A 22052-nucleotide genomic window follows, 5' to 3' on the forward strand; every position below is an offset into this window, starting at 1 on the left:
TCACTTGTTCTATGTTATTATGTCAGACAAATTATACTCCTTTGACCACCTTTTCCGGTGATGTCAATGAGCCAATCAAACAGCTTGGTCCTCCGGTTTGAAAGTAGTTTAACGTTCACAGCATAATACAAAGCGCTACTACAGTTCATGATAAGTACCGGACGAGTGCGCGCACACACACCTGTCATCAAAGCTCCCAGGATGAAAACAGTTGTTGTACAGTTGAACAAAGATTCACGGTGCGACGGTTTTTATATTATATTTTTATGTTATTTTAAAATTACCCATTCACTCATTTCCCACTAAACATTTAGGCAATTCTGAGTTGCTGATCTACTGATTTTTGTTTTATGTTATATACTCAAAAGGCACATTAATATCAAAATAATTTTAAGGATGCACAATATAATTGTTTTTTCCTCTGATATCCAATATGCTAAGACACTAATTTGAACATACCATTAACTCTGTCTATATGGAACTGAATATATAATCATATTATAATACCTACATGGTCCAGTGGCAGATGCAAACATGACATTGAATAATACATCACTTTTCAAACTGTTATTATAAACTAGCATCAATGGACTGCGAATACTGGCTTGAAGACAATTTGAATCCTATTTGAATATGACTTTGTTCCTAAACTTTACTCTTTAACCCTAATCAACAGCACCTTCTAGTGGATACATGGAGCTTTATTGGCGGGGGAGCAAGCGCGCAGACGGTGAACACTGAATTGTTCAAATTTCTGTTGTGTGGCTGTTTAATTGAAACAAATGGCTCGATGTCGTGGAGGATTATCTTGTAGGGGGGCCCATATGGTTATTGCTTGTACCGGGCCCCGGCAAGTCTGTTGACGGCCCTAGATATGAATAAACTAATGTATGCCTGATGTTGATGCTGAACACTGTCAAATAATCATTATTGTTTAATCAAATGCCGTGTAGGATAAAGTGTTGTTGTTTTTTGATGCAGTTTACTTATGTTTGTGAATAACGGTAAATAAATTAACATTGATATTTAATAATTAGAACTTGGATGATCACATGCAATGTTGCCCTCTTTAAGAAAAAAGAAGGTAGTTAAGGTAGAAATAATTGTTGCGATTAAAACATTTGGATGATGTTATTATTAGAAACTGGTGCTGTATCCATACGGAACCTCTGAAGGGGAAGACTTTGACGGATGGACACCCGGCCGGATGTACGGAGCAAAGATGGCGGACGTACCAGACAGCGCTCCTGAGCGTGAGCTTTTATGTTTCATTTTGAGCGATTTCTTTAGTCCTGGTTTTGACGGGGTTTGAAAACAACTTCAACGTTGTGATGTATTTGAAACCATTACTTCAAAACCAATACTTAATATTGAATCTACTTGGGATATTCGCTGTTTTCAGAGTTTACTTTCCATATCCAGTCTGCAATCAGTTGCAAGAAAACATTACCAAATGTCCATCTGGGCTGCTTCTGCGGGGACTCGGGCTTCTTTCTACGGTCTATAAGCAAGCGTCGTAGTTCAACTGACGACTCTAAATAATACTAAATAGTTGGAAATTGCATAATTCCATTCTCATTTCCACTACATTATTACACGTTATTGAAGATTCAGTTTAGTACTGCATCCAGCTGCCAATCGAACGCGACTCCCTGGATGTTTGCTGCGCCATGGTGACAGTTAAAAAGAATATTCAGAATCTAGTGAATTTACTTTAGAAGACATTACGAAAAGCACGCCCAGTACAATCAGTTCTAGTTACTAGTCTGCAGAATTATTATCACCTGACAGTAATGGATGTTCTGTCCTGTGAAGTCCCTGTAAAGTATTAAAATCGATCAACAGATCTGGAATGTAGCTTGGATCCACATCAAACTTCAATGCGTGTTAGATCTTGTGGGGGTTATAATGTCATTTCTTTCACATCGTTGTATCCTCGGATCTAGAAACAATAATCTTGTAATCTCCTCTCTCACACAAAATACTCTGCATGTCGATCATGAGGATCTCTATCAGGATGTAATGGATTGTTTCTTCCTAAAACAATTAATCTAAATCTGTCCCGGTTGCTTTTATTTTCTCTTGAGTAACAAACAGCAGTAAAAATAAAAACATGACCTGCTCTGCAAAATAGCTAGGACTCAATGTTTTAGTAATATTTTATTGTCTAAACATTTATTATTATTATTATTATTAACTGATATAAAGTTCATTTTATAATCAAGACTTAGCGTTTTTAGGTTAAATCGCATTTGGCATTTATTATTATTATTAGGGATGAATGCACAAATACATTAGTCTCAACAGTGATTATTGAGCTTTAGCTACTAGCTAACATCTATCGTCTGTAGTCTCTGATCCACGTACACATTTTCCCAAAATTCCTCTTCCTGCATTTGATATGTTTGGAATCTCTACCATTTCTCCTAAAGCCTAAAATAAAGTTTGTTCTGTTAAATCAAAGTTTGGCATCACTGTCTGATGAAATGACTTCCACCCACCAGCTGGTGGCAGAGTTAAGAATGTGTTAAATATAGGCTTGAGTTAAAGTTCAGTCACCAGAACCTGAACATAGATTTTTATTTTCTTTAAGATGATATAGTAAAACCTTTGCTTCCTCCGTTTAGACTGCCCAGGTACAAAGAGCGAACTCGCAGGAAAGGCCTCACCATGTCAGGGCTGTCCAAACCAGAAAATCTGTGCCTCTGGAGCCACAAAGGCTCCCGACCCTGGTAAGACTCCTTCATCTTAAAATTCGGATCATTTGATATGCACAGAATGGCTGTTTCAGATCACTAAATCACTTATGAGTACCCTGTAATTATTCTTGTGCCGCTGCTACCTACTGTGTTACAGTCTCCCTCTGGGTTTTTTTTTTCTTCTTCTCCAGCTATAGCAGAGATCGGAGCAAAGCTGTCAACAGTCAAGCACAAGATTCTTGTGCTTTCTGGTAAAGGAGGGGTGGGGAAGAGCACCTTCAGCGCTCACCTTTGTCACGCCCTTGCAAGTGATGGTGCGAAAGAGGTAAAACCTCAGCCGTCTGGTGGGAGTTCCAAACTCTCTCGTGAAGTTCAGATATTTTCTTTTTTGTCCAACTGGAACAAACCAATGTGGCCTGTGCTTTAAAATACCAGTTCTCTGGACTTGAGTTCTACTCTCATAACTGTGACATAACTGTGATATTATAACAACCAGTAGGGGGCGTCGCAGATGAGATTTGCCTGCTTTAAGCCACTGCAGTTCAGATTTTTATGATTTCCTCTGCTCTTATGATCCATCTTGTTTGTGATGCAGCAGTCAGATTAAACTTTATATCCCAATGAATATTTAAACCCTTCTGAGTTCTTGTTGGTTAAACTGTAAATTACAAGGTTGCACATCTGGTGATTGATTTATTCATGACAGCTCAAAGGCGGCATGTTGTCAACTCATACAAACAGCGTACTGCAAACACACAGGCCTTGCTGATCCTCTGTTTTAAATCCTACAAAACTTGATCTAGAAAGAAATTCATTGATATGTATTTGATATTATATAATATTTACCCAGAGTGTTTCTGCACGTAATAGCACTTCAAAGTGTATTTTTCTCTGTTTAAACTATGTTCCAATGCATATGTATTTCTTATAGTGCAAACAATATAGATATTCTAAGGTTACAAAGTTTACGGTGAATGTCAGTCACGCCTGTCACAGTCTGTCTGCTAAGCTGAAGAGTAAAGAAACTTTGTCATTGATTTTAGGTTGCCCTGCTGGATGTAGATATCTGTGGTCCCTCCATTCCAAGGATCATGGGGTTAGAGGGAGAACAGGTGAGGTGTGGAAAGAGCTACGATCCAGAGTCACATACTCAAAGCAGCTTGAAAAGTTAAAAGATCCTAGCAGTGCATGTCGACTTATGCCTTAAGTCTAACTAACCCTAACCCTATAGTCCCTGTCTCTCCTCTGGACATGTCCAAACCATCGAAGTCAGCCCTCTCTGACCTCGTCTCCAAGACCACACAAGAAGACAAACATTGTAGTAATTCCATGAACCGTTTATATTGCTATTTAATATTTTTTTATATTATGCGACAAACAATGAAGTTAGATGCACGACTGTGTTTCTAGACATGCTCGCGTTATGTCTGTCCAGGGCACATTATTATATCAGATCTATGTTGTGATGAAGTGAACTGCTTATCAGTGTCAGTAATATATTTAATAATTGTCTAAAATTCCATAATCATGACGCCCCTATGTGTAGCATGAAGTAGCTGTACATTGTATATTGGTCAACCCTCCTTGATTTTCTTGTGCACAGGTTCACCAGAGTGGCTCAGGCTGGTCTCCTGTGGTGAGTTGGATTTTCAAATATCAGCCGTTGCTGTTGAGTTCAATGTTGACAGCAAATGTGTTCATTTCCAGTATGTGGAAGAAAACCTGTCTGTCATGTCTATCGGCTTCCTGCTCAGCAGCCCTGATGATGCTGTGATCTGGAGAGGACCAAAGAAAAATGGTGTGTGTGTGTGAATGTGTGTGTGTGTGTGTGCATGTTACGCCAGCATATAACTTATCTGCCGTTTCTCTAAACATCAGGGATGATCAAACAGTTTTTGAGGGACGTTGACTGGGGGGAACTGGATTACCTGGTTGTGGACACGCCCCCGGGCACCTCTGATGAACACCTATCAATTGTCCAGTACCTTAGCTCCACCCACGTTGACGGAGCTGTCATCATCACTACACCACAGGTATGCACAAATTGGCAGCCTGCCCCAGGGCAGCTGTGGCTACAATAGTAGCTTCACCACCACCAAGTATGGAGTGAATGAATAATGCACAATGTAAAGTGTCTTTGAGTGTCCAGAAAAGCGCTCTATAAAACCAATGCATTATTATTATTATTATTATTATTATAGCAGCAATGACACTAAAAACCACAATGGTATTAACAGATTTAAGCATGCTTGTTTTGATGTGTGTCTCTAGGACTGTTTTACTGTTGTTAGTGAAAGACAAGAAGAACTTAACACTTCCTGATGCTTAAAATAGGCTGGAGCCTGTGAGGCAAGGCAGAATAATCATTTCCTCATTCCTTCAGCTCTGACAGCCAGAACTACTCCAGCATGAATTCAGAATTACCGTATTGGCCCGAATATAACACGACCCGACCTTTTCAGCCTAATTTCAATGCAAAAAACATCGTGTTATATTCGGGCCAATACGGTAACCAAGAAAAAAAAATGCTAAGCCAGGAAGTGTGTACTTTTTTGTTTCTTTGTTTGTTTTTCGGCTCATTTCCAAACCAGAGCTTTTCAGTTCTTTGAGGCTATCTGCTCGAGAGAGCCGCAATGGCAACTCAAACAAATCATTTCTCTTCCACTGCCCATACTGGTGCCTTTGTTTCCCCCACATTGCTCTTCAGTTGCCTTTTTTTATTTCTTTTTTTTTGTATCTCTCTTTAGGAAGTGTCACTGCAGGACGTGCGAAAGGAGATCCGGTTCTGTCAGAAAGTCAAGATGCCCATCATCGGCGTGGTGGAGAACATGAGTGGCTTCGTCTGCCCGTCATGCAAGGTTGCTTGCACAGTGATACAAACTGACACATGAAAATGTGCATAAACCACCTCTAGTTTAACTGAAAATGCTTTTGCTGCTGTGTGATAAATTATACAAAATAATCTTTTTTTTTTTAAATGGCAATGGATATGAAAATTCTTATAAAATGTTCCTGTCTCGTAGAACACATCCCAGATCTTCCCTCCGACCACCGGGGGTGCAGAGCAAATGTGTGCAGATCTAAATTTACCGTTGTTAGGAAAGATACCTCTGGATCCGAGGATAGCACGAAGCTGTGATGAGGGCAGGTCCTTTCTCAGTGATGTGCCCGATTCTCCTGCTGCTAGAGCCTACGAGAGGATCGTGCAGAGTAAGTGTTTTCTGGAGGATGTCTCTAGTGTCCGCTTTCTATCATAGCTGGCGGGATTGGGTCACATTTCAGGACAAGCAGGTTACACCCTCACATAGATATATATTCATCTGCCAACGAAATCTGTCATTAGCCTTGTTGGCAGGGTCCATGGAAAAGGGGAAAAGACAGAAGTTCGATATGTCGAATTTCACCGTCGTGGATCTAAGATTCAAAGTTGCTTTGTGTAACAGATGTTTTATTCAGGCAGATCTGAAAAAACAAAACAAATCAGACACATAAAGGTCTTCAGTCACAGAGGAAATGACCTTCATCATCATCACACTCCTCTTTCCTCCATCAGGTATTCAGGGCTTCTGTTCCAACCGAGTGATGGACGAGCAAAGCACCACCTGAAGCGCACGGAGCACGACGTGGCAATGCTTAACGCTTAATGCGTTTCATAAAACAGCTTTACGCCGGAGGAAATTGTTTCTCTACATGGTTTTCAATTTAATTGATAGACTTTTGAATCCCTGAGAGATAACTTGTATAGAGTAGTTGTGAATGTGAATATAACAACAGATTCATGTCCTCTGCTATCTATCAGGGTCAGGTCTCCAGCAGAGAATGAAATGTCGACTTCAGATGTAGTTATAAATTGCTTAATTTATGCTGACTAATAATACTGTGACATTGTGGTATTTTATTTGCATAAACTATAAATCGGATGTATGATTTGTGTATAATGTTCCTGCTGTACTATCATGAAATCACCTGTTGTGGATTTTCTATCAAGAAATTAAAGCAGAGGCCTTTTTCTGTAATTTTGTCCCTCATTTCTTGCCATCTTCTTTTGTGCATATGTTTGACTGTGAGTGTTACACACTGTGAGCCCTTTGTCTTGCAGGGCTCACTAAAATAATTGAGTGACATTTGTATCCTGCAGAGGAAGCAACGGCCGACGCAGCCATTGACACTATTTCTCCAAAATCGTATGATAATATTGTCACGCTGGGTTATAAATATGTATCTTTAAGCACTAAAACATTTCCCCACAAACAGAAAAACAGGGCTAATTAACTACCGGTATGTTGTAGTCATGATGTGTGTACTATTCAGTGAATAGGAATGTGCCATTAAACCTGAACAGTCAGAAAATAGTTTTATCCCTGCTGCTTCTGAGTGACACCCAAAAGCAGTCCCTCTGCTGCCTGGCTCACACGGGGTGAATTTCAGTCTATTTAAAAGTGCAGTGTCATATTCATTCCTACAATTAAAAAAACAACAACCCGCTGTGGGGAAAAATGGACCGAAAGTGCTTCTATTTAGTGGGATCACCTCGATCCAGCATGTAAAACTGGACCTACCGGCCATTGGGACCTCAGCCAGGAATCAACCCGACAACATCTGTTGAGAATCTGCCATTACCAATGGACGAATAGGGCAGCATCTGGTCCGGGCCCAAGACGTTTCTGTAAGTGGTGGGTGAGCACGACCTACATCGCATGATGAGCGTCCCTATACACGGGCACGTGATCACAGATCCGGTCTCAGGTTAGATTACCAAATGAAAGCAAAAAAAAAAATGAATCAAAACAGATGCCAGTAAGTAAAAATGAAAGAATAAATGAGGTGAATTCAGAGGAGGAGGAGGAGGAGAAGGAGGAGTGGCTAGGGATGCCTATCTCTCCGTGCCAACAGTGGTTGGGAGTTACAGCTGGCTCAGGTGGCATATTTGACTGCTGGCTGTGCAACAAGTGGAATCTCAGCAGCCGGCAGCAAAGCAGGATGCCCTGTTCTGAACATGGACGGGTATCCAGAGCTTGCGGCAGCATGCAGGTCCCTGGAGCTGTACACCGACGACTTGAACCACACAGACACGACTGTTCCAAGGTTTACGCCGGCTGCAGAAGGAGCCTTTGCGACACCTGAAGGCCTCTATTTCTCACCGTGCAGCACAGCCGGACTGATCGCTGAGCCCTTCAGTATCACTGGAGCAGAAAGTGATGCCTCGGCACCTGCAGCAACACCCAAAGCCAACCCCACGGGCTGGCTGGACGGTGATCTCTGGGACACAGACACAGCAGAAGACCTGTTTTGTTTGACAGGGAACGTGAAATGCGGCTCTCTGGGATGCAGAGATGATATTTCATGGTTATTTTCTTCCTGTGGTCTCAAGGAAACTGAAGGCAAAGCAGAAGAAAACTCTCTTTGCTTAAGCAAGGATCAGAGCAGTGTGCTGAACAACGGCGCGCAGGGCTCAAAGGTCGATTGCAGTACGACAGACAAGGAGAGGATGGATTCACACTGGGGTCAGTTTTCATTTAATTATGTCACGTCTGTGTTTTGTCTGTTGCTCAACACCTCTGCATCTCCATCTGTTCTCATTTCCGTGACCAGACCGGCGTTCTGGGAATGCTGCTAAAAGCTTGATTAATGGCGGTTGTATGGTTTTTAGTACAGAAACACTTTTTTCAGTCAGAATTTCAGGTGTTTTCCATTTTAGGTTGTTTCCACCTGCCTTGGTTAATGCAAAACGAGGCAGGGTTACTTTCAGTTTCATTTAGAGTTCTGCCAGACAGACAGGCAGAAAAATAAATGGGATGGAGGCTGGAAGGAGAAGTATTCACTGTTCACATCCTCATTTAGAAGTGTTAACAGCACAGCGTGAAAGTTCTGCATTTCACTCAAATATTGAAGCATCAAAACAAAAGGTTCATAAAGTTTTCAATGTATAAAAATGACATACTAAGCTTGATATCATGGTCGTCATTACTCATGTTTGCATTCATTTGAATGATTTATTTATTTATTGCTATATTGAATTGCAATGATGACGATACTCTGAATACTTTTTCTGTTGCACTTCTGTTAGAAAGCCCATATTATTTCAGTCGACAATTGTTCATTTCTGACATAAATCGTCACATATCCCACGTTCGTGAACGCACCATAGTTCTCCGACGCCTTTGAATGCACCATATCTCCGTGTGCAGCGTCGGAGCTGGAAATAGTTTCACTTTCCACACACGGAACAATGCCCTTTTACCGTGGCTTGTCTGTCTTAACAGATAACGTTTACTTCCTTCAGTTCAGCGCTGTGCGTACATGCCGGAAGATTAGTGTAATTACAGCTATTTATTAGAAGTTGAATGTGCACATTGTGTTAATGTGTGCTCGTTTAGCTGTGCATGCTAGTGTCGCCGAGTTATAAATACAGTCCTTTGTTCTAACCGTTGAGTTTTGTTGATAATTATGTCTGTTACTGTGTTATTACAGACCACAGCCAAATAAAACGACCTTAAGTTGGACATCTGTATCCGTGTCCTTTAATGGGGACACTCCTCCATCGCACCTTGCCACTCTACACCACCAGCATTCCCGGAACACAACCCTCTCTTCCTTTTAACTTCCCTATTCCATTTGGTAGTTTAATTTATAATATATAGTGCAAGCCATATATTGAATCATTTCTCTCACTTTATATACCATAGGTTAAATCTTAACATGTACAATATTTTAATATGTGAAATAAATGTAGAGATAAAAAAAAAATGCAGTAAATCTCAATATATTCCACAAATTATCTGTAAAATGTTGGGGGGAAAGTAGCAAGCAAAGAAACAACTCCTGTATAGTGCATACAGTTACCTCAGATTTGCACTTGAAAGCAGAAGTACTAAGAGTACCTCAGTAAAAGGTACTTTTACTGAGCTTCATTCCTGTCGTCACCTAACTCAACCTGTTTACCGGTAGATGTTTCCCATTTTTGATTGTGTGTGTCTGGGTGTGTATGCAATCTCTCTAACCTAAAACAGGTTTGACATATTTTCACTGGTAAACTCATGAACATTAATGGTATGAGAGGGTGTGAATGGTATGCCAGGCAGTTGTCATCCTGCTAATGCCAAAATTGGTAGGTACTTTCCACTTCATGTTTTCTTGTGTGACAATGTATTAGAAATATTTTTTGTAAAAACAAATGATACAAGGAGAATGAAATGCACTGCAGAAAAATTGTGATAGAATTGGACACAAAAGGACAGCAATAATAATAATAAAAAATAATGTTAATAATAATTACAACAAAAAGAGGTTATCCGAATCATCTTACAATATATACCGTATTTTCCGGATTATAAGTCGCGTTTTTTTTCATAGTTTGGTCGGGGGTGCGATTTATAAATCGGAGCGACTTATATATGCTTTTTTTTACAAAATCTGTGAGCGCAGAGACAGTAGCCTACACATTTCTATAACAGGTGTTACAGGGAACTCTGAACCTCCAGAAACCGCGACAGATTCTGACAGGTCACAGAGTTATCTGTCACACCTGTTATCTAAAAACACAAATTAGAAGGGCTGAATGAAAATGGCGCCGAAAAGAAAGTCATATTCCGCGGCTTACAAGCTTCAGATAGTGAAATATGGAGCCGAAAACGGCAATCGAGCAGCAGAAAGAAAGTTTGGAGTGAGCGAAAAACTTGTAAGGGACTGGCGAAAAGCGGAGGTTACGCTTACTGAAATGAAGAAAACAAAGAAAGCTAATCGCGGGCGACAAGCTAGGTGGCCGCAGTTGGAGGAACGAGTTCACGCATGGGTGCTTGAACAACGTGCTTCTGGGAGAGGTTTGTCAACGGTGCAGTTGCGTCTCCACGCCCAGGTGGTTGCCAGGGAGGTGAATATAAACGGCTTTGCGGGAGGACCTCCTTGGTGTTACCGCTTCATGCAACGCAAACGCCTCTCTATCAGAGCAAGGACGACACTGTCCCAAAAACTGCCAGCGGACTTCCAAGCCAAGGTTGACAGTTTCCGCGCGTTCATTGAAAAGCATGTAAGTGATCACAACGGGACACCGGATCATATTATTAACATGGACGAGGTCCCCCTCACTTTTGACATCCCCATGGGCCGAAGTGTTGCAGAGAAAGGGCAAAAAAGTGTGAATATCGTTACAACTGGTCATGAGAGATCACACTTCACAGTGGTGCTGGCATGTTGTGGAGACGGATCAAAACTGCCACCGATGGTCATTTTCAAACGAAAAACCATGCCAAAAATCCAATCCTCCTCAGTTGAAGTCGCCGTGAACGCGAAAGGGTGGATTGATCAAGAAATGATGAACTTGTGGCTTACAAAGTGCTACAATAAGCGACCGGATGGCTTCTTTAGAGCACGCAAAGCTCTGCTTGTGATGGATAGCATGAGAGCGCACATCACACCACAGTTAAAAAATAAATTAAAAGTTTTCAACTCCATACCTGCCATCATCCCTGGAGGCTTAACCAAAATACTCCAGCCACTTGATATCTCCGTGAATAGGAGCTTTAAGTCAGTTTTGCGTAACCTGTGGGAGCAGTGGATGACGGATGGAGAGCACAGCTTCACGGCAACCGGGAGAATGCGCCATGCAACTTTCCTGGAAGTCATTGAATGGATCGACAAAGCATGGGCTTCAGTGACAACCGCAACCATCCTGTCGGGATTCAGAAAGGCTGGAATAATTGGAACTGCAACTGACGACGAGTCTGATGTAAGCGACGTAGAAGAGGAAGCGGCGTCTTGTCTACCTGCCGAGTTGGGGGAGTTGTTCAAAAGTGACACCGAGGATGAAGATTTCCTTGGATTTCGTGATTCGGAGTAAAACCTGATATTTTGGTAAACTTGTTAGCATGTTCTTTGTGCTATATGTTGTTTGGTGTTGGATTTTATCAAATAAATTTTCCCCAAAAATGCGACTTATCCTCCAGTGCGACCTATATATGTTTTTTTCTTCTTAATTATGCATTTTTTGGCTGGTGCGACCTACAATCCGGAGCGACGTATAATCCAAAAAATACGGTAATTTGTATATAGGAATTTGTATACAATGGCGATTTTTGTGCCAGGAAGTTATTTTCACTTTTTCTGTGGCATCTGGCACAGATTTGCATGTCTGGAGGGGTGGTTAGAATAAGTGAATGAAAAAGGAGAACTTGATGTGAGAGCCGGTTGGGATCATACCATTGCACTCCGGCAGCTGAGGCTGGTTGCAGTTGATGGGACTTTACTGCACCGACCGCTTCCTGAGCGATCTGTGTTACCGGAGGTTATCCTGTCAATTCGGTTCTGGACATCTGTGGCAAAGGTGTGTCTCTTTCATTTCGACATTTTCATTCCCACACTTGTTTTTCTCACTGTTCCATGATGCTTTGTTGTTACCCTCGCCGAAGCGGAAGCGAGGGTATTGCAATTGGGTGCGTTTGTCTGTCTGTTTGTCTGTTTGTCTGTTTGTTTGTCTGTCCGAGCGCATAACTCAAAAACTAGTAACCCAATCGACTTGAAATTTTTACAGAAGCAAGGTTCTGTCCGTGGCTCGGTCCTCCCCGATCCGGATCTGGATCCAGATTCTAGAATTATTTTTACATCTGGAATTGTGCCTGTGCTGTAAACTGCCACTTTAAGAGGGAGGGACACGAATGGCATGATGGGAAAAAGAGTCCAGAAGGAGTCTTGTAGTACGTTCCGGAGCAGCAAGCTAGAGCAGGTTTGGCCCCTCTGATCCGGAAGCCCTGTTTACTGTCTCACAAGATCGAATAGTCTTTTTGAGGCGAGGGTCTGCAATCTCTGATTGTCTTTATAGTTTACAGTTTACACTACATTTCTGTAAATAATGGCACACTCCTTGAGTGCAGAATCATGTATTATTTTTTTTCCCAGCATTCATTGTATTTAAAAGTATGTCACTTCATGACATCAAAGCAGTAAAATACTATTAAGGTTTCAAAATTTGCAAAAAAAAACAAAAACAAAGCCCTATGATGCGCTGGCGGTGCATCCGCCTCTGGCCCACAGCAAGCTAGGATAAGTTCCAGCTACTCCCGTGACTCACAAAGTGGGAAAAAGCAGTAGAAAATGAATGAATCTTCATCATCCTTTGTTCTGTGTCTGAATTCCTGATTTAGCCGTTGTGTCATATTAAGCTTTCGTTTCACTTTTAATAGGACAATATTTTTATAAACCATACAGTAACACAAAAAAATCCAAATGAATCAAATAATTTCATGATAGTCCCAGTAGGACAACAAGTCTGTCAAAGTTAATTTCCACTCTTACTTCCTTCATTCTTTCCCTCGTCCATTGGTTCCTGTCCTCCGTTCATGCATCCCTGGTCTCAATATTGTATAATTGTCTATAATCCCTAACTGCTACTTTTGCAATATGGTGTGGCTTTGCAATTTTTTTTTAATCAAACTGCTAAAAAGCAACAATTTGATTACATTTTCTTTAATTTCTCAGGGAATGACTAATGTATTTCATGCAAAACTAAATAAATCATGCTAATTTAGAGGGATCGTATCTATTACTGTGTTAAATTTGGTCCGTCAGACTTAAGTGATCAGCTGTTAAATCCTTACATGGTGGTTGCAGGGCTATGGATTTGATTTTGGAAGAAGGCTCACTAAATTAAAGGAGACAGTTGGGCCTTGGTGGGGGGTATGCCTTCTACTGAATGGCATTCTAGTGTGGATGTTAATTTTTAAATGGCCACCACTAAATAGATCTTTAGCCTGCCCAATCAAAGCATGTAACACACCTAACATTATGTAAATTAGGATTTTTATTGCTACCAAATATGTTATATATTTAAATATGGTGCCAGCAGAATAACATAAAAACTACTGGTCCAATTTTTATGAAACTTGATTGAATGGGCCAAAAAGAACCCATTAAATTATAGAGTGGATCTAACATACAAAGATCTCGGTGAGCTGGTTCCATTGTGGTTGTCGGCTTGAGAGAGCATCTGAGGGCGTTCCAGAAAGACTACTAGTGAAGAGAGGGAGTGGCAAAGCAGTGAATTGGAAAGATGTCTTGAGGCTGTTATACAGCAGTTACTGTAAATAGAATTCCTTTTCTTCTTGATGAATACATGACACATAGACAATGCCAGCATGCACTTCCATTAGGTCATACCTGGAAACTGGCAGGTACTTAAAATACATGAGGCCATAATACCAGAAACGAGTAGAACACAGTTCTAAAAATACAGTATGCGAATGTTTGTCATTAGCTTTGGTTTCACAAATGATTCATGTCAACTTGTTCGGTATAGGGTATGCAAATCAAGCAAGTTTGACTGTAGTATTGTCTTGGAATGATGATAAGTAATGAGTAAAAACCTGATGTTGGCTCAAAGGGGAGTTGTGTGTGTGTGTGCGTGTGTGTGTGGGTGTGTGTGTGTTAGCAGGTGCCGAGATGCAGGAGCTGGATCAGGATCCATATATCAGCCCAGACTTGGGAGATCTACCAGGTCAGTATTTCAAGAAAGGTGGAACGGGATTAATAATAATAATAATAATAATAATATCTTGTAAAATATGCATTCAATTCACTCACCAAAAATCACAGTCATGAAGGGGTCCGATATGCACCATCATGAAAATTGTCTTCTGGCTGGCTCTGATCCAGAAGACAGAGTTCAGGAAACATTCAAACTCATATTTATAGATTAAAAGATCAGTTACAAATAACTCTGATTCACTTTTATTTCTTCATGTTTGGTGTATAAAGATACCAAAAACAAGGTACTGTATAAACTTTTATTAATAGTGATCCGGATCACCATGTGGATGGTGTAAATCTAATTGTGAGGGAAATGAGCTGCTTGGCGGAGGTTCATGCTCCCCGCGTGCTATTTTTTTTCACAGTTTACTGGATTTTAAAACAACATTAATCCCTAGAAATAAATAAATGCTTCATAGTGTTTTCTTGCAAATTTAAAGCACAATTCCGGAAACCATTGTATCAGTAAAATTCTGTAAAGATATGTCATGTTGACTGCATTTTAATTGAATGTATTTTTCCAGAATGTAATGATAATTCAGGAATGTTACTGTAACATTACTTAACGGGGCTTATGTAGGACATTTCCTGTCAGTATTCACCTTTTCACACACAGGTTACATTAGGTCATATCAGATTTAAGGAGCCACACGTGTGAATCTTCTGGATCCATGAAATTTTTGCACTGCTGACCGATCGCGTTTTGGTACATGCCCATACAATTTTGTTGCTTAAAACTATCATATCTTAGATTTTGCAGATGTTTTGTTGAATAATGCTCTTTATGTGTCTTTTAGATTTTTTTTTGGATGATTTTGATGAGGAATACCTGGAGAAAATAGCGGGTAAGCTGCAGCTAATCCTCTGCAATAGTCATGATTTATAGCGTGTCGTATGTGACAATGCACAAATTCAAATATTTATGTGTCAGACTAAAAGGATCAATCTATTGTCCAATTCTCGCTCACAGCTTGCCTCGGCACAGATTTAGGCGATTCATTGTTGAGTTGTGAGGAAGATCTCAGTAGCCGCAGTAAGGATCGTCATTTTATTCTGTTTATTTATCCTCGTGCTTTTAGTCTCATATCTGAACATACCATGTGCAAATATATGGAAGATAATAAATAAGACTCTATTAGAGGGTCCGAGTTTGTTGTCGTCTTTTAGAAACTTAATAATAACTTAATAACATGGCGAGAAAACATGCAGATTTAGTCAGCGAAGTTCATTCCTGTTCATGTTTTGTCTAATCATGCTAATTATTTGTGTTTTAGATTACTTTTCTGAATGCTTTCCTGAAGCGTACCTGGAGAACATAGCAGGTAAGTTTGAACCAAACCTCTGCAAACATCTTCATCATTTATTTGAGTGCTATGATTCTGTAGTACAAGACGACAACGGTCAATCTACTGCGTAATTCTCTCTATCTATCACCCCACCAAGACAAACATGTGCTTTTTGATGCTATGTGGTGGTTTTTGAATTATTCTCGGCCCTGAGATGAGGCTGGCGACTCCCAACCGATCCCAGTCAACTGAGATATAGGATTCCGCATAATTGCTCAAAATGCACAGGTAAAGTGCAATAGTCCCATTATATTCACAAACAGAGCAGTGCGGTCTACAAAGAAGTAAACGGGTGTCTACAAAGCACAAAGACGATGTCTAACTTTGACATCTCAGGACAGTTGCTCTATAGATTTACCCCGTAACCTCTTCCTTTTTTAATTCCTCAAGCTGGTGAGAGACGCACGACGTTTGAAAATGAAGTGAATGATCACGCCAGTCGTTTGTGGTTAGTGTGTCAGTAGCTGCTTGACTGATTCCTTTACTTCCTTTTTGGTGCACTACAGGGGAAACGTCTTTGCCAGCAGCGCAAACGGACCAAACGACAGGAAGAGCTAATACCAGTGGGAAGAGACCCAGAGGTGATATAATCTACCAAACTGCCTATAATCTGCAGCTCAGCAGTGCATACTTAATTTTAGGAATAAAGCTTCAATATTCTGTACTCTTAAATGAATTCTTGTGCAGCAGGTTCACACTTTCTGTTGATGTATTCCCTCTCCAGATCCCTGCTCGCTGCAGTTCAATGGCGACAGCACGCCATCCTGGCCTAAAAGGCAAAGACCAGCAGGTGATCGACATTTTACTTGGTTTTTGTGACACTGTGGCTTAAAATCCTATTTAACAGTTCCCATCATTTAAGGCTAGCGAAGTTTAAAAGTTGACCAAACTCAAGGTTCAGGTATAACACTGAAGATCAGGTTGGTTGACTGGATAAAAACAGCCTTGACTGCTAGTTGGTTGTCAAACTATCTACTCTGTCTTTTACCTTACGCATTTATATTCAAGGTAATTAACTTTTGCAGGCCAACCAGAAACTAAAGAGGAACCAAAGAAATATGGGATCACTGGTAAGTTGCCAGTGTTCCTGCTGTAAATGTATTATTAAGGACTCTTTTTATTTTAATAAAATAATAAAAAATCATCCCAAAGATTTAAATCACTCATTCAAATCGCCGTCATGAAAGTCTTCAGTGTTGCTGCATCTTAATAACATATCAAATAAATCTGAATAATACAGTACGTGGTAAAATGCTAACATCGTGTGCGTTATGCAGCTCAGAACACAACGTGGATGTTGTCATTGCTTGTTCTTAAGGCACTGACCCAGGATCAGCGCTCAGTCCAGCAGGAATGGCAGGCCTCTCCACCGATCCACCAAGAATTGTTCACCTTCATCCCTCCATTCAGCTTATCGCCACCCCAGACGCTCCAGGAAACCTGCAGCTCTCTCAACCGACTATTACATTTTCTCTCCCCAACGTAGCTCCTCCACCCACCTACATATTAGGTAAGTCGATTACCCATATCCAGGTTTACTCCTGCTTTTAGTTGCACCACTTCAATAAGTAATAGCTCTTTAAAACACCCTGTTCGAGAAGGTTATGCCGTTCAACTTCTACAAAGTTCTAATTGCCCTGAAAATATTCACTGGCGATTGGGATTGCTGTGCACATGATAGTAAACCCTTGAAATGCTTGCGTTAAATGCATATTTAATTGCTCCTTTATTATTTCATGTGTTGCGTGTACTTTATGAAACACTTTCTGTACAAAATATTTACACAAACCAGCTTGCCTTGTTCCCTCTTGTATGTGTTTATGGTGCAAATGCGTCTTTACAAGTGCCCGCTCTCTAATCCCTCTTTCCGATGTAGTTCCTGCTGTCGCCCCGCTCTGCAGACATCAAATGCCGCCGCTCTCCCCAGGTGATGATGAAACACTTGATTTTGGGAACTAGTGTGTGCGTGTCTGCTGACTCTATCTCATGTATGCAGAGATCAAAATAGCAGAGCATTGTTTGAACAGCAAAGATGACGACCGATACTGCTGTGGATGTGAATGCGCTTCATTCTTCTTTTCTTGCGTTTGTAGTGGGCGGGGCTGCAGCTCCGGTCCAGATGAGTTCATCCCCACCGGCATCCCTTTCAGACACAACGAGCAAAGCTGTTTCTTTCCCTCCAGCCTCACCACTCTCTCCAAGCAATGGTAATTATGATGTTTGCTTCTTTCTGCTTCTACTTCAATTACTCTGCAGAATAATTACAATGACACAAATCATGGAATTTGATTTTCAGACATATCCACATGTAAGGAATCTTTTCCTCAGTTTCCCATTGTTCCCAATAGGCCACGTAAGTTGCCATATACTTTCACTCCTCTCCTCTATTGCATTGATTTTTCTGGCTGTAAGAATCCTGTAATCAGGAAATAAAGTTTACCGTCGAGCTGTGTGTGATTTCCAGAGGCTGTGAAGGACTACATTCAAAAAGCAAAGGAACACATGAATCAAACCTGCCAGGACATTGAAGCAGGGATTAATCTCGTTTCTCATTATGTGGATGCACATTTATGCCGACGAGAGATTTTTGGCAGCGGGAAAAACAAAAACAAATCACTGGATTCATTCATTGCGGGAGACACTGATCGACAAAAAAACAGGTTAAGTGTGAGTCAGGTGAGACTTTTAATGGATAGGAAATTCACCTATTAATGTGCCATTTGAACACGACGCAACCTTTTGACTCATTCAGAATCCTAATCATTCAGTTTATATACGATTGATGAAATAACTGACTTCAACTTACATTTGTGCATTCAGATCTTTGAACACTCCAACGGAGACAAGCCCAAACGCTGCATCTTGTTGCTCGGCGCTGCTGCTATGGGAAAAACCACTCTGATCAAGAAGCTGTGCTACGACTGGTCCCGAGACTGCGTTCCAAACTTTGACTTTGTCTTTGTATTAGATAGCAAAGCGCTGACGCTGACAGAGCCGATCTTTAGCCTTCAGAGCCTCCTATTGGATCTCTCGTCTTTTGCCCCGCCCTGCTTCAACCCGAATGCAGTGTCCACTCAAATCGCTGCCACCCCAAAGCGAGTGCTCGTTATATTTGATGGGTTTGATAGCTTACGTGAATATGAAACGCTACTCCAGATTCAAGAAAAAGACTTGATACCATCGCTGCAAAGAGACAGTAGCGCACGGACGTACACTATAAGGCAGTTATACTCCGCCATCCTTCAGAGAGTCCTCCTTCCAGGCTGCACGCTGCTACTCTCCAGCCGACCCAGAGGCAGCGCTAGCCAGCTACTCCGACGGGCAGACAGCTTTTTGGAGTTGTGTGGCTTTACCCTCGCAGATATAGGGACATATTTGTCCCAGTACTTCACCACTCCTGCCCTCAGAGCGTCGGCGTCGGAGCACTTAAAAAACAGCAGCTACCTGCATCTCCTCTGCTGGAATCCCGGCCTATGCCGATTGGTCTTCTTGGTTTTGGAAGAGTCCGATGGCTCACACAGCCTGCCGAAAACTTTGACGGGGCTGTGTCATCGAGTGCTTTGTCTGAAACTGGAAAGGGGCAGAAACACCGCTTACTCACAGGCTGGTCCTCAAATGGGAAAGTTAGTGCAAAAACAGCAGATCCCAATTAGATCACCAGCGAAAAGATGTCGGAAAAATGCCCGGACAAAGTCCAGACCACGGGGACGCAAGCAAAGAGCAAGGAGGACGAGAAGAAAGAAAGAAGAGGAATCCGAGGTGGGCGAGAGAGAGATGCTATCCCAGCTGTGTTATTTGGCCTGGCAGGGGGTAAAAGCAAACTCCTCAATTCTGTCCACTGGATGGATCATATCCGATCAACTCAATGGGTTTGGCCACAGGACGGGCCTCTTCTACTCTTACCGCACGAGGACAAGGAAGGTTCCCTCGAGTGGTTCCCTTGGTAGCGATGATGACCTCATCCTGCTGTGGGCCAACCCTTTCCTTCAGAGTTACCTTGCAGGGGTTCATTTGTCTCTGTCCAGGTAAACGTCTCTGTATTCATGAAAGTCTTTTTGGCTAAATGGTTAAACTGATTAAATGAGAAGTGATTGATTGATTGATTGATTGACTGGCAGAGGGAATCCCTCAATGCCCGTCACTCTAGGGATTTTCTGAACTTTTTCTCACTTTCTGTGCCCAGGATCGTATCAGAACGTACCTTCCTCCAGATTCTTGCTTTCCAGTCAGGCACTAGAGGACGCCGACACCCTCAAAGGGTGGAGCTTGAGCTCACGCAGAGATTTGCAGTTGGGATTCTGTTCCAGGACTGGACAGAATTGCAGGGGCTTCATTCATACTCAGAGACTGCGGTCAGCAGGCAAGCCACGGTAGCAGAGTTCCTCAAAGAGCTTTCGTATGGTGACCTGAGCCCCGTCCAGGTCCTGCAGGCATGTCACTACATTTACGAGGCATTTCCCACGCATTGCGATGGAAGCGCCGACAGTGGCAGGGTGAAGCTATTTGCTCAACTGGGGAAGACCTTTCCAGAAGTCCTGACGTTTCATGGAGTCCCACTCAACCCAGCAGACGTCTTCGCTGTGCAGAATCTTCTCCAAGGGAATGAAGCTCAAAGTCGAAGCTTTTTTTTGGACCTGGAAGATTCTGGGATACAGATCTCTGGGCTGAGGGCTCTGTTGGGACTCGACAGCATCAACACATACAGGTAGAGATCAGTCCACGGCACACGAGGCGCTATAATGGTTAAATGATCGTGAGACTGCAGCAGGCAGTAAAGGTAGAATTATATTTGCTTTAAACAATTTAAGCCTATTGTTCTGAACAGTTTCAGCTGTTCTATACTTAACTGTCTGGCTGTCAATCCAGAGCTTGCATTGCTGATGTCATCAGCCTGTGGGAACGGCTGGATCAAAGTGGTGAAGAGGAGCTCTGCAAAAAGGCCCTGTCCAAATTCAAGATTCACCCTCTGAAAGCCACACAGGTGTGTCACGTAGAGCACCTGGCAAAGCTGGTGAACATACATCTGCAAAAGAGGCTGCCATACAGGTAACACACACACACACACACACACACACATACCAATGCAATTTGTTGCTGAAGTGTGTACCTTTACTTCCAGCCAATCAGATTCCTTCTTGGCAGAAGGAGTGCCTGCCATCAAAGAGCTGCACATGCTGGAGTTTGAGTGAGTAACGTGCTGCTGCTGCTGCTGATGATGATGATGATGATGATTATAATGATGATGATGATGATGATGATGACATCATGGTCTTATCTTAGGCTCGGTCCAGAGAGGGGTCCCCTTGCTCTTCCCAAGCTATGGGAGCTCCTGCCGGGTCTACATAACCTACGTCACTTAGAGTAAATGGAGACACCTTTGCCTCTTGATGTCTCTGTTCTGTCTCTGTTTGTACTTGACTGTCTGTCTGTGTTCCACTGTCTCTCTCCTCTGTCAGTCTGGAGAACAGTAAGATCGGGGACAACGGCGCAGTGGAACTGGCTAACGTTCTGGTTTCACTTGGTTTCCTGGAGGTCCTCAAGTGAGTAGAAACATTCTCCTCTGTCGGCATCATCTCCCGCTTGGGTGAGGTGACAGTTGATATTTCTCACAGCAACAAACTGAATCCCACCATACTATTTGTACTTTTTCCTTTTTTTCTTTACTAATTCTACTTTCTAATATAGTGAAATGTGTTTAATAAGCAGCGTTTGTAAAACCAGGAATTTCCTGTTTTCCAGTCTGTCACAGAATTGTATTGGGGACCATGGGGTGAAGAAAGTTGCAGCCATGCTGAGGGAACTACCCAAACTGCACTGTTTAAGGTAAACTCCGACTGTAGACACACACAACACACCCGAAAGGGACACACACTGTTCACTTTCATTTCCTTTTCTCCCGCTTTGTTTCTTTTATCCAGTCTTTACAGTAACATGATTTCTGATGAAGGGGCAGAGAGTTTAGCAGCTGTCCTTCCACACATGGCTTCCCTCACTGAACTGGAGTAAGACTATGCACACACACACACACACACACACACGCAATAAACATAACATAACTATAAATATATAATATATCTAACTATTCGATCAGTTTTCACAAATGCTGCCTCCATCAGTGAAACATTAATGCTGAGCTCTTCGGTCCTTTGGTCTGACAGTGTGAAGTATAACAAGCTGACAGATGTTGGTGCTCAGAGCCTCGGAGTGAGTCTGAGAGGCTGTAAGAAAATGAAGGCCTTGAGGTGAGCTTGCTTCTGTGTGATCAGCACCATATCCCCATCCAGCTTCTTCTTTTTTTTTAAGCCACTCTTTATTTGCTCCAAATACAAAAGGAACGTGTGTTCATCTCATTTCCGACTCCAGTTTGACATTTTCCCCATTTTGTTTCCTCTATTCATTTACATCTCATCTCAGGATGTGGAACCAGTGCATTCCGTATGGAGTGTTTGAGAGACTTCACCAGCAGGACAACCGCATCCTTTGTCATTAG

General features: G+C 41.9%; 2 protein-coding genes across 2 annotated transcripts; both read left to right on the plus strand.

Annotated features, from left to right (window-relative positions):
• The first annotated feature begins 1222 nt into the window (after positions 1–1222).
• On the plus strand, positions 1223–6698 carry LOC137905683 (cytosolic Fe-S cluster assembly factor nubp1-like). Its single transcript, XM_068749928.1, has 10 exons — positions 1223–1253; positions 2628–2732; positions 2891–3024; positions 3743–3811; positions 4303–4335; positions 4407–4497; positions 4578–4732; positions 5447–5557; positions 5723–5909; positions 6253–6698. The coding sequence occupies exons 1-10, from the start codon at positions 1223–1225 to the stop codon at positions 6303–6305; spliced, it is 969 nt and encodes a 322-aa protein (XP_068606029.1). The 3' UTR covers positions 6306–6698.
• A 7431-nt stretch (positions 6699–14129) lies between these two features.
• On the plus strand, positions 14130–22052 carry ciita (class II, major histocompatibility complex, transactivator). The gene is made up of 19 exons (XM_068749807.1): positions 14130–14184; positions 15014–15061; positions 15491–15538; positions 16287–16352; positions 16881–17072; positions 17439–17489; positions 17656–17769; positions 17859–17915; positions 18027–18238; positions 18383–19587; positions 19746–20267; positions 20429–20608; positions 20682–20747; positions 20843–20923; positions 21019–21102; positions 21302–21385; positions 21481–21564; positions 21721–21804; positions 21977–22052. Exons 1-19 carry the CDS (start codon positions 14130–14132, stop codon positions 22050–22052), a joined length of 3309 nt encoding a protein of 1102 aa, XP_068605908.1.

This window comes from Brachionichthys hirsutus, chromosome 16, assembly GCF_040956055.1.
Source record: "Brachionichthys hirsutus isolate HB-005 chromosome 16, CSIRO-AGI_Bhir_v1, whole genome shotgun sequence".
Lineage (NCBI taxonomy): Eukaryota > Metazoa > Chordata > Actinopteri > Lophiiformes > Brachionichthyidae > Brachionichthys > Brachionichthys hirsutus.

Excerpts from the sequence above, each read along its gene's own strand:
- LOC137905683 (XM_068749928.1), top strand. The coding sequence starts at position 1,223 with ATGGCGGACGTACCAGACAGCGCTCCTGAGC. Across the intron at positions 1,254-2,627 it reads ACCAGACAGCGCTCCTGAGC|ACTGCCCAGGTACAAAGAGC; the intron begins GTGAGCTTTTAT and ends TCCTCCGTTTAG. Across the intron at positions 4,498-4,577 it reads GAGAGGACCAAAGAAAAATG|GGATGATCAAACAGTTTTTG; the intron begins GTGTGTGTGTGT and ends TCTAAACATCAG.
- ciita (XM_068749807.1), top strand. The coding sequence starts at position 14,130 with ATGCAGGAGCTGGATCAGGATCCATATATCAGCCCAGACTTGGGAGAT. Across the intron at positions 17,916-18,026 it reads CATTGTTCCCAATAGGCCAC|AGGCTGTGAAGGACTACATT; the intron begins GTAAGTTGCCAT and ends TGTGATTTCCAG. Across the intron at positions 19,588-19,745 it reads GTTCATTTGTCTCTGTCCAG|GATCGTATCAGAACGTACCT; the intron begins GTAAACGTCTCT and ends TTCTGTGCCCAG.